This window comes from Pantherophis guttatus, chromosome 3, assembly GCF_059756535.1.
Source record: "Pantherophis guttatus breed Tessera chromosome 3, ASM5975653v1, whole genome shotgun sequence".
In the NCBI taxonomy this organism is placed as follows: domain Eukaryota; kingdom Metazoa; phylum Chordata; class Lepidosauria; order Squamata; family Colubridae; genus Pantherophis; species Pantherophis guttatus.
In genome coordinates this window covers 5,667,909-5,680,344 of record NC_142065.1, presented here as the reverse complement: position 1 = coordinate 5,680,344, position 12,436 = coordinate 5,667,909, and the positions used below count along the sequence as shown (strand labels likewise).

At 47.8% G+C, this 12,436-nt stretch overlaps 2 protein-coding genes across 2 annotated transcripts in view; both read right to left on the bottom strand.

Annotated features, from left to right (window-relative positions):
* Positions 1–2,197: 2,197 nt before the first annotated feature.
* Positions 2,198–9,564, bottom strand: LOC117655985 (tumor necrosis factor receptor superfamily member 6B). Its single transcript, XM_060684549.2, has 4 exons — positions 9,444–9,564; positions 6,890–7,274; positions 4,816–5,010; positions 2,198–2,879 (listed from the first exon to the last, which is right to left on the bottom strand). The coding sequence occupies exons 1-4, from the start codon at positions 9,459–9,461 to the stop codon at positions 2,599–2,601; spliced, it is 879 nt and encodes a 292-aa protein (XP_060540532.2). The 5' UTR covers positions 9,462–9,564; the 3' UTR covers positions 2,198–2,598.
* The window catches only part of TNFRSF6B (TNF receptor superfamily member 6b), a 29,929-nt gene continuing 26,936 nt past the window's right edge, over positions 9,444–12,436 (bottom strand). The window contains exon 7 of the mRNA XM_087890985.1: positions 9,444–9,564. Within this exon, the coding sequence (XP_087747111.1) occupies positions 9,478–9,564 (87 nt within the window). The 3' untranslated portion in view covers positions 9,444–9,477. The remainder of the gene's footprint in view (positions 9,565–12,436) is intronic.

The following is a 12,436-nucleotide window of genomic DNA, read 5'->3' as shown; positions in this document are numbered from 1 at the left end:
CAAATGGTTGTAAGTCAAGGATCGCCTGTACTACACAGTGCTGGCCCACCCCACAGGGCTGATGCTGGGCCTGTAGCTGATCTACGGGGCAAGTGATGCACCAGGAGAGTTGGGTTTTCAGCCATCCAACCCTGCAGCCCTGGCAGGATGTGGGTTGGCCCTGCAGCCAAAGTGTGGTGGAATGTGGTCTGGATTCCCAGGAGGGAGAGGCTGCGTTCCTGAGGGCCAAGAGATAATGAATCTTAGATCATTTGGTTGGGAGGAAGAGAGTTGAGAAGGCTCCTGCCTGGCAACTCTCAAAAGATCTCTTTAATCTAGGGACCTTGGTGCTCACTAAGCTGGGTTGTTTTCTTGCAGACGTTTCACTACCAAGCTAGGTAATACCATCAGTGCTAGAAGGCAGTGAGAGCAAGCGCCATTCCCTTCTGATGTTACCTAGTTTGGTAATGAAACATCTGCAAGAGCACCAAGGAGCCCTCATCTCAACCCCAAGCTACAAATATTTTCTACATTTGTAGTGCTGCAAATATTTCCTTTGGTGTAGCACGATTTCTGTCTAGAAGAGAAGGACAAACAAGGAAAAGGCTCCGGTGTCATGGATCTGCCCCCGGGGCCCTCTCCGGACACGAGTTTGGAGGAGGAGGAGGAGGAGAAGGAGTTTGAGTCAGCAGAGGAAACCGCAGAGCTGAGCAATGGCCCCGATTGGGACTCGGAGAGTGCTAGCCTCATGAGGCAGCCTCAGCTGGGTTGATCGGACAAACGACAGGGTGAGGCTGAACAAGATGAGCTGCGGAGAGGTGCCCAGAAGGCGCCAGGCAAAGACAGGGAGCAGCTGTGATGAGGAAGAGATGGAGTCCACACCTCCTCCTCAGGGGTGAAATCCAGCAGGTTCTGACAGGTTCTGGAGAACAAGTAGCGGAAATTTTGAGTAGTTCGGAGAACCGGCAAATACCACCTCTGGCTGGTCCCAGAGTGGGACGGGAATGGGGATTTTGCAGTATCCTTCCCCTGGAGTGAGGTGGGAATGGAGATTTTGCAGCATCCTTCCCCTGCCATTCCCACCAAGCCACACCCACCAAGCCACGCCCTTAGAACCGGTAGTAAACAAAATTGGATTTCACCACTGCTCCTCCTGATCCAAGGACACCTACGGCCTGCCAGTTTGACACCCCCGATCTACAGGGTCAAAACATTTGCTGCATTTCCCCAAAAAATACACAATTGCAAAGAGATAGTTCGCCACTTATGACTGGTCACTTGGTGACTATTCCCAAACGCACAAAAAACGTTATTTATGACCGTGTTTCAAAGTTATGGCTGCTGCAGCAGCCTTGGCATCGTCCACCCTTAAAACCAATCCCAGGGACCTGCAGTGCCCCCTCTCCCCTCCCTATCTCCCTCCCATCCTGTCCCATCGGATCCGCACAATCCTTGGACCTGTTTTCCACCCACTCTCCCCACCCCTTGTCACCCATTGAGGATATATGTTTTGAAGATCTCCAGAAGAGCCTCAGGAAGATCTCCAGATCTTATTTATTTATTTATTCATTTATTTATTTATTTATTCGTTCGATTTATATGCCGCCCTTCTCCGGAGACTCAGGGCAGTTTACAATGCGTTAAGCAATAGCCTTCATACTTTTGTATATACCTGCTAAGTAGGGCTTTTGGCACCCCCCCAAGCGATGTTCTATTTTATACAAAGTCAGCTTATTGCCCCCACAATCCGGGTCCTCATTTTACCTACCTTCGAAAAGATGGAAGTCTGAGTCAACCATGAGCCTGGTGAGATTTGAACTTGCAATAATTGCAGGCAGCTGGTGTTATCTTAACAGTGCTTTAGTCTGCTGCGCCACCAAGGCTCTTTTATCTCGTGTTGGGGAAGGAGGGAAGGCCACTCAGCATCCGTGGACCACCTGGTTGTGTCCCAGAAGTGAACGCCATTTTCTGAGCAGCTGCTGGAAATTGTGCCCCTCCAAAATGGCAGCTCCTCCTGGGACACAGCTGTGTGGTCCAAGGACGGAGGGGGTTTATTGTGCTTTCCCAGTGGGGTCTGCGCAAGGTTGTGGAGACTCCGTTAGAGAAGCCGAATGAACCGGCCACCCTTCCTTTCCATAGCACTTTTTCTTTCATCGAGGATGGGGAGTGTCAAGTTTCCGAAAGATGCCCTAATTAATTCATGAGCCATGATCCAAACTTCAAAGGGATTATAGTCATTTATTAGGAGCAACATTCCGGCAATACTCGGATGCAGTTAGGACTGATCATACGTAGATTTACATTCCCCTATGACCCTGTCTCTCCCCTCCTCTCTGGCCATGTCATAAATCACATTCTCCAATTAACCACTTTGGCTGGCTGTGAAACCTAATACCCTCCTTCTGATTGCGGTCAGAAAGAATGTATGGAATTCACTTCAGTTTTCCCTCCCTTCTGCTCATGGCAACTTGAAAGCTTTGCAAGTTGACAGGGAGACTGATTTTTCTTTTAAACAGCTAGCTTTTTTATAAATACTTTAACTCGATGATCAAAGTCCACAAATCCACGACCAACCATTTTATACCTACGATACAATAAACCCCGTATCGAGTGGCCTCATCAAACCACAGAAAACCTGCTCAGGACGTTCTGCAGAATGCGTTCCAACTTCAGCTTCGTCAGGGCTACCTGGACCATATTCCATGCTTGCTGCCTCCCATGCAGTCTCTTGAGCAGAAACAGGTAGTTATGAAGGTCCACCTGGAGCTCTTCGATGGGCTTCTTCTTCTCCGTCCCAGGAGCAATTTGAGTGAGCTGACGATGCAGTTGCTGTAGCCTTCGTGGGGACTTCAGTTGGAAGGGTACAAAATCAAGGGCTGCCTCGAGACAGACTCCCGTACCTAGGAGAGAAAGAACAGGTGAGAAACACACATCGAATAAGAGGTGCTGGGAGAGCCAGTTTGGTCTAAATGGTTAAGGCACCACTTAAGAAAGCAGGAGACGATGAGTTCTAGTCCTGCCTTAGGCATGAAAGCCGGTTACTTGACTTTGGGCCAATCACCAGGAGACGATGAGTTCTAGTCCCGCCTTAGGCATGAAAGCCAGCTGGGAGACTTTGGGCCAATCAGCAGGAGATGGTGAGTTCTAGTTCCGCATTAGGCATGAAAGCTGATTAGGTGATTTTGGGCCAATCACCAGGAGACTGTGAGTTCTAGACTGGAACTGGCCTGCCCCATTCACAGAAGGGGCATAGAACATAGAGTCACAGGACTGGAAGGCACCTTGGAGGCCATCTAGTCTAACCCCTACTGAAGTCAGGAGAGCCTATACCACTCCAGACAAAATGGCTGTCCCGTCTCTTCTTAAAAGCCTCCAGTGATGGAGCACCCACAACTTCTGGTGGCAAGTCATTCCAAGGGTTAATTGTTCTCCCTGTCAGGAAATTTCTCCTTAGTTCTAAGTTGCTTCTCTCCTTGCTTAGTTTCCATCCGTTGCTTCTTGTCAGGTGTGTTTGAGAATAGCTTGACTCCCTCTTCTTTGTGGCAGCCTTTCAAATATTGGAAGACTGCTATCACATCACCATGCTCTGGACTTGATCAGCCAAGGAATTTCAGCTAGTAGGGCCTAGGAGAAGAATCTTTTCTGCCATGGCCCTTGACCTCTGGAACATCTTGCCACTGGAGGTGTTGTGCTCCGCTAGCAGCTTGCGGAGCTGGCAGCGGAGTCGGACAGTGAGGAGGCTGGGGAGGAACATGGGCCAGTCCTGGAGTCAGGGGAAGGCCCGGACGAGGGCTCTGCGTCGGAGGCAGAGATGGGGCCAGGGCCATCTGGGAGTGATGTGCAGACTTCGGAGCCCCCAGAGTCGGACAGCAAAGAGACAGAGGAACAGGAGGAGCCTGTTCCTAGAGCATGCATGTGCAGAGCGGCCAGAAAGCAAGAGCAGCTAAAGCAAAAGGGACGACTCGGGAGTAAGGCCAGGAGATGATTGGCCCCTCCCATAAGGCTTAAAAGAGAAACAAAGGAACTTGGAGCCTTTTGCAGGAAAGCAACATTGCTAACTCTATTTCCAGTTGGAATCTCTTGTTTGTTTCTGAACTTTGTGGGGCTTTGCCAAGTAAGGCCTTTGGCAGGGTGTCAAAGAAGGTTGGTGATTATTCTGAAGGACGTGTTTTGCTACTAATTGGGACTCAGCTGGGAATGAACGTAATTCTCAGCTGTTACAATAAAATAGGTTTGTTTCGGACTAATTGTGTCTTTTTTTTTTTTTTTAATTTGACTTATATGCCGCCCTTCTCCGGAGACTCAGGGTGGCTTACAATGCACTAAGCAATAGCCTTCATTCTTTTGTATATTTATACAAAGTCAGCTTATTGCCCCCACAACTGGGTCCTCAATTTACCTACCTTAGAAAGGATGGAAGGCTGAGTCAACCTTGAGCCTTGGCGAGATTCGAACCTGCAGTAATTGCAGGCAGCTGTTCTTAATAACAGGGTGCTTTAGACCACTGTACTACCAAGGCTCCTGAAATGAGTCTTGAAATGACTCAGTAAGCCTAGGTCACAACAGGAGGGGAGATCCACCCCTATCCTTTTCGCCTTCCATCTGAGGCCTTCCCAGCTTCGGACAAGCAAAGTCGATGGCAATCATTAAGCAGATTCACTTAATGACCATGTGATTCACTTAACAACTGCAATGATGGGCTTAACCACCATTGCAAAAAGGGTTGTAGCATGGGGCATGTCTCACTTAAGAACTGCCTGCTTAGCAATGGAAACTCTGCTCCCAGTTGGGATTCTAAGTTGAGGGTCTCAGTTGGGGGGCGGGAGGGGGTCTTACCTAAGCCCACCTCCAGGTCTTTTTTAGTTCTGCAGGCGGTGCAATAGGCATCGTGGAAAATGGTGCCAGGCACGTTGACCCGAAGGTCTTCCGCGTCGCAATTCCTGTGGGTCTGGCAGGTCTCTTCAATGGAATGCTTGCTGGAAAAGCTCCCCTCTGGGCAGACACTGCACTGGGTATCTTCTCGGGGGTTGCCTGGAAAAATGGGAGCAGAAGAGAAGGTCTAGCTTTCTCTCCAACCACGTTCCATGGCTGCTGTCTTGCAGGAGTACTTTATCAATGCATGTCAACATAGTAAAATAAAACCTTAAAAAGCGGGGAGAAGTGGAAGGAAGGGAAGGGAGAAGAAGGGAAGGGATGAGGAGGGGAGGGGAGGGGAGAGGAAAGATGAGTGGAGAGGAGAGGAGAGCAGAGGAGAGAAAAGGGAAAGAGGAGAGGAGAGGAAAGGAGTGCAGTGGAGAGGAAAGGAAAGGAAAGGAGAGGAGAGGAGAGCAGAGCAGAGCAGAGCAGAGGAGACAAAAGGGAAGGAAGAGAGGAGGGGAGAGGAGAGAAAAGGGAAGAAGGAGAGGAGAGGAAAGAGAAGTGGAGAGGAGAGAAAAGTGAAAGAGGAGGGGAGGAAAGAGGAAAGGAGTGGAGAGGAGAGGAGTGGAGAGGCGAGAAAAGGGAAGGAGGATGGGAGGAAAGAGGAAAGGAGTGGAGAGGAGAGAAAAGGGAAAGAGGAGAGGAAAGGAGTGCAGTGGAGAGGAAAGGAAAGGAGAGGAGTGGAGAGGAGACAAAAGGGAAGGAAGAGAGGAGGTGAGAGGAGAGAAAAGGGAAAGAGGAGAGGAGAGGAAAGGAGTGCAGTGGAGAGGAAAGGAAAGGAAAGGAGAGGAGAGGAGAGGAGAGGAGAGGAGAGGAGAGGAGAGGAGAGGAGAGCAGAGGAGAGCAGAGGAGACAAAAGGGAAGGAAGAGAGGAGGGGAGAGGAGAGAAAAGGAAAGGAGGAGAGGAGAGGAAAGAGAAGTGGACAGGAGAGAAAAGGGAAGGAGGAGGGGAGGAAAGAGGAAAGGAGTGGAGAGGAGAGGAGAGAAAAGGGGAGGAGGAGGGGAGGAAAGAGGAAAGGAGTGGAGAGGAGAGGAGAGAAAAGGGAAGGAGGAGAGGAGATGAGAGGCGAGAAAAGGGAAAGAGGAGGAGAGGAAAGGAGTGGAGAGGAGAGAAAAGGGAAAGAGGAGAGGAAAGGAAAGGAGAGGAGTGGAGAGGAGTGGAGAGGAGAGCAGAGGAGACAAAAGGGAAGGAAGAGAGGAGGTGAGAGGAAAGAAAAGGGAAAGAGGAGAGGAGAGGAAAGGAGTGGAGAGTAGAGGAAAGGGAAGGAGGAGAGGAGAGGAAAGAGGAGAGGAGTAAGGAGAGGAGAGGAAAGGAAAGGAGATGAATGGAGTGGAGAGGGGAGGGGAGGGGAGGAGAGAAGAGAAGAGAAGAGAAAAGGGAAGGAGGAGAGGAGAGGAGAGAAAATGGAAGTAGGAGGGGAGAGGAAAGAGGAGTGGAGTGGAGAGCAGAGGAGAGGAGAAGAGAGGAGAGGAGAGTGGAGAGGAGAAGAGTGGAGTGGAATGGAATGGAAAGGAGAGGAGAGAAAACGGAAGGAAGAGAGGAAAGAGGAGTGGAGAGGAGTGGAGTGGAGAGGAGAGGAGGAAGGTTGATGTTATGTATATAGTTTTGGCGGGAAGTTTAAAAGACAATGGGTCAATTGTGATTGGTCAGCTCCCGGCCCAGCAAGGTATATAAAGGGAGCTGTGTTACTATATCTTTCACTGAATTCACACCGTACATTAAAGAGCTGTTGTTACTACGGACCAGTGGTGGGTTCCTCCCGGTTTGGCCCAGTTCGGCCGAGCCGGTAGCGGTGACGATATGACATCACCGAACCAGTTCTGCCCCACCCCCACCACCCCCGCGTTATTCTTACCTTTTATTTGGCCCCACCCCCAATCTATTGCTGCCAAACTACTCCCAAGAGATGTTAGCTTGTTCCAGTTTATCCCCCCCAGGTCCCCCACCCACCCAAGGAACAGGTTGCTGTCTGTCTTCCTCCCCGGTACGTACCGTGCTGAACCACTCCACTTCCTGGCGGGCACTTGGTGTGCTTGATGCAAAGGAGCTTCTCGGCGTGGTAGCCCGGCTTGCACTCACACACCCTGTTCTGTGTCAACATGCACGGCGCCACCTCCACCTCCAGGGTGCCACAGGGGAAGTTGCAGTACATGCACCTGTCCAGGGTGTTCCAATACGGGATGTACTTCCCGTAATCACACGTCAGGCACTCGGTGAAGTCGTCCCGGGTACAAGGTTTGACTATGCTCATCCCCGGGGGGCACTTGTGACACAACAGCTTCTCGTGGGTCTGGGGGTCTATCCATTCGAATTTGGGCAGGGAAGCAGAGTATTCCAGAGTCAGGCTACTCCAGAGCAAGACGCTCCACATCGCCCACTAGAGACCGGGGAGAAGGAAAACAGGTTAGCAGAGATTCCCAGACACCGCTAGTCCTCGACTCACGACCACAATGGAGCCCGAAATTCCCACGGCTAAGCAAGACGGTTATTGTGAGTTTTGCCCCGCTTTACGACCATTCTTGCCACAGTTTTACCGCGAATCACTACAGTTGTTATATTAATAACGCGACTGTTAAATGAATCTGGCTTCCCCATTGACTTTGCTCGGCAGAAGGTCGCAAAAGGGGGTCATGTGACCCCGGGGACACAGCGACCGTCATAACTACAAGTCAGTTGTAAAGTCAGCCTTTAATCATCTTAATTGCTCTTCCAAAGTTTAAACATTTTGTATGTAACGTGGTGACCAAAACTGCATGCAATATTTGGCCGTACTAAGGATTTATAAAGCGGTACTAACGGTTCATGTGATTCGGTTTCCAATGATTGGAAACAAAAGCACAGATCAGAAATTCAGACATTTTACACCCAATTAGTTTTTTCTTGACTCCGTAATGGGTGGAGAACAGCAGTGTGGAAACGCTACGTGCGCTTAAGAAGCCCCAAGCAGAACATGGAGACAACAGTGTGGCGTCCTTGGTGCCCCTTAAACTTGGTTGCTTTCTGGAAGATGTTTCATTACCCAACAAGCTAACATCATTAGTATGAAGGCGTGTGGAGTTTGCTCCCTTTTTATATGCAGTTGATTGCCCTGGTAGTGTTGGTGGCAGTGTGATCCCCATCCCTTGGTAGTTCCTTGATTAGGGCATTGTTTTCTACTTGATTGTTTGTCTGGTGTTAATCCCTGCTTATCTGGGTTTCTCTTTCTGTGGAATCCTTAGTGATTTCCAAGCTTTCTTGTTTCCTTGCAGAAGTTCCATTAACCAACTAGGTAATATTGATGTTAGAAGGGAGTAGGGTGTGTGGAGAGGAGGAGGGGGGGAGGGGGAAGGGGAGGGGGAGGGGGAGGAGGAGGAGGAGGAGGAGGGGGAGGAGGACTGTAGGGTTCTTGATGGTCTCTGAGCTTGGTTGTTTTCTTGCAAACATTTTATGATCCAACTGGGAAACATCATCGGCGGTAGAAGGGAGTAGAGTTTGCAGAGAAGAGAAGGATGACGATGACTGGGGGAGAGGGGTGGGTCCTTGGTGCTGTCTTGAGCTTCCTTTTTTGCAGACCTTTTATTACCTAACTAACTAACATCATCAGTGCTGGAAGGGAGTGATGTTTCCCGAGGAGTGGTGGTGGTAGTGATGAGGAGGAGAAGGAGAAGGAGGGCTATGGGGTCCTGGGTGCTCTCTGAGCTTGGGTGTTTGTTTTCTTGCAGATGTTTCATTACCCAACTAGGTAATCTCATCAATGTTAGAAGGGAGTAAGGTTTATATAGAAGTGACTTCATCTATCATAGAACAACAGAGTTGGAAAGGATCTTGGAGGTCTTCTAGTCGTCAAGCAGGAAACACTATACTAACTCAGACAGGTGGCTGTCCAGTTTCTTTAATAGTCACTTTAACAGAATTGGAAGGGACCTTGTGGGTCATCTAGTCCAACCCCCCCCCCAAAAAAGCAGGAGACCCTACACCATTTCTGACAGATGGCAGTTGGGTCTCTTCTTGAAAGCTTCCAGGGATGAAGCTCCCACAACTTTTGAAGGCAACTTCTGTTCCATCGGTTGATGGCTCTCACTGTCAGAAAATTTCTCCTTATTTTCAGGTTGAATCTCTCCTTGATAAGTTTCCATCCATTATTTCTTGTCTGGCCTTTGGGTGCCTTGGAAAATAGCTTGACCCCCTCCTCTCTGTGACAACCCATCTAATGCCAGTGTTTGTGGGAGTTTTCTTGGTGACTCCTCTGTTTGTCTGAGTTAATTCTTGTTTGGGATCTCGATTGCTATTTGCGTTCAGTATCTAATGAGGTAATGAAACGTTTGCAAAAAAACACCCAGCTTAGAGAGCACCAAGGACCTCACAGCTCAACCCTGAACTATAAACATTTTCTTCTATTCCTACAACCCTGCGTGTTGCCATCACTCCCACGATTTCAAGATAAACTTCCACTGAAGATGCCTGCTCAATTTAGCTACAACCGGCGAATGGTACCCCAGACTTAAACATTATACTAAACATCTGCTCATTCGCTCTACATCAGAAATATTATTTTTACATTTATTACCTGGCACAGATTTTGCATTGTCTTGAAAAGGTCATCAAATCGATTCACTTTCCCAGAAATTCAAGGTGGTTTGTAGTTGTGCAAATTCTTCACACAACGGAAACTTCCTCTTGTTACAATTCTAGAGCAGGAAAGCAAGAAAAAGAAAGCGCAATTATTACTACAAGATAATTTTTTCTCAAAGCCGGAAAAGATTTGCAAGGTTTCCTGCTACCTCAAATATTGTCAAACTGCGCTTACAGGCAAACGTCCCGTAGAAAAAGTGACACAACACAAAATGTCTTGTCATCTTACCTCAGATGACGATTGTGGTTGCAACTAAATTCAGTTTCCCTTTTTTTGGAATTTATAAGGAAACTGAGGTTTGCTCTTTCACTCCTCCTCCTGGCTCACATATGTACACAGGTAGTCCTTGACTTACAATCACAATGGAGTCCAAAATTTCTGTTGCTGAGCAAGACAGTTGTCAAGTGAATTTTTCCCCCATTTTACAACCTTTCCTGCCACAGTTGTTAAGTGAATACCTTCAGTTGTTCCGTTAGTAAGTGAATCTGGCTCCCCCATTGAGTTTTCTTGAGAGAAGGTCGCAAAAAAGGATTACTTGACCCTGGGACACCGCAGCTGCCATAAGTATGAGTCAGTTGCCAAGCATCTGAATTTTGATCATGGTCCTATGAGAAGGTTGCAACAGTCGTAAGGGTGAAAAACGGTCCTAAATCACTTTTAACGAACGGTTGTAAATCAAGGACTACCTGTACATATAAATTGAGATGGTTGGCTTTATTACATCTATCCATCCATCCAATAAATAAATAAATGAATGAATGATGCCTTGGGTGCAATCCCACAACATCTGGAGCATCAAATGAATGCCATCGGTGTTGACATAAATCCCCATCGGTCAATTGCCAAAGGCAGCTTGACTTGGAGCTGTTTAAATAAATAAAACGCTAAAAGAGATGCAATTAATCTGGAATTTGAGGGGAAGAGGAAGAGAACAGCCATGCTGGCAACAGAGAAGCTGAATTGGGCCAATTTCTAAACTGGTATTACGGGAAATGCTCCTTCCAGGCTTCCTAAAATCCTGTTGTATTTTGGGGAGGGTCTTTTAAAATTTGTTGAGGCTCTCAGCTTAGACGATATTCCAGAAAAGTCTTCTGCTGTCCCCAGAGTCCTCAAGAACCAGTTGATGGCTTTCCGGCTGCCCAACAGCCTTCAACACCTCTGAACAACCACCTCGGCCTATCCCAGATCTTTGGAAAGAATTCAATAGGTAGAGAAAAACCCCAGATCCAGTCTAAAGCTGAATTTGCCACAAACCACAATCATAGTAAACACTGCGAGAGGAGCAAAATAAAAATAAAAATAAAATAAATCCCCAGGAATTTAGAAGCATTTTCCCCCCCAACTAGAGGTGGTCCTCTACTTACGACCCAGAACTGACCCAACCCCCAAGTTTCTGTTGCTAAGCGAGACAGTTGTTAAATATGTTTTACTGCCAAGCGTCTGAATTTTGATCACGTGACCGCTCCCATGTAACTCCTCTCCTGCGTGAACTGCACTGGCTCCCAGTGGTCTTCCGGGTGCGATTCAAGGTGTTAGTTATCATCTTTAAAGCGCTCCATGGCTTAGGACCTGGGTACCTACGAGACCGTCTTTTGCCACCAACAGCCTCCCACCGACCAGTTCGTTCTCACAGGGAGGGACTACTCAGGGTACCGTCAGTCAAATTATGCCGACTGGCGACTCCCAGGGGGAGGGCCTTCTCTGTGGGGGGCTCCAACCCTTTGGAATGAACTGCCCCCGGAGATACGGAATATCCCTGATCTCCGTGCTTTCCGCCGTGCCCTCAAGACCCTGATGTTCCAACAGGCGGGGCTAAACATATGAACATGTGAATGTTTTTAAAATGTTATCTAATTTTAGGTTCTATTTAATTGGGCCAAACTATGTTCTAATAATAATTTTAATTAGCAATTTTATGATGTTTTGTGTATCTATATTTTTCTTGATTGTACACCGCCTTGAGTCCTACGGGAGAAAGGCGGTATAGAAATATAATAAATAAATAAATAAATAAATAAATAAATAAATAAATAAATGAATGAATGAATGAATGAATGAATGAATGAATGAATGAATGAATAAATAAATAAATAATAAAGGCCAAAGGTTTCATGACCTGCACCTGCAAAACGGCTTGGCTGATATGCAGGATTTAAATCAGGTGGAAGGGAGCCCAAGAGAGAGGGAAGAGGCTGTTCTTTCCACAGGTGAGCACTTTGGACTTTTGCAGCACCATTGAGCAAGAAATGGTGGAATCTGCATTCATCCAAAGGTTTTAGGCTGTCTCGGAAGCTCTCCACAAGAACGGCCTGTTCTGAACATATGAAATGGCTCATGAGGTCATCGGTCTTCCATCAGCAAAACCACTCCGCACTTCCCTCTCTTCCCCCTCACATCGGGTGAGCTACTCTGCCCATCTGAGGAAATGAATGGAGTGGAGTGGATTGGAATGGGGTGGGGTGGAAGGGGAGGGGAGGGGAGGGGAGATGAAGGGAGAGAGGAGAGGAAAGAAGAAAAGGAAAGAAAAGAAAAGAAGGAAAGGAAAGGAAAGGAAAGGAAAGAAGGAAAGTTGGAAAGGAAAGGAAAGGAAAGGAAAGGAAAGGAAAGGAAAGGAAAGGAAAGGAAAGGAAAGGAAAGCCAAAGTGTGGTGGAATGTGGTCTGGATTCCCAGGAGGGAGGGGCTGCATTCCTGAGGGCCAAGAGATAACGAAGCTTAGATCATTTGGTTAGGAGGAAGAGAGTGGAGAAGGCTCCTGCCTGGCAACTCTCAAAAGATCTCTTTAATCTAGGGACCTTGGTGCTCACTAAGATGGATTGTTTTCTTGCAGACGTTTCACTACCAAGCTAGGTAATACCATCAGTGCTAGAAGGGAGTGAGAGCAAGTGACATTCCCTTCTGGCATTAATGATGTTACCTAGTATGGTAA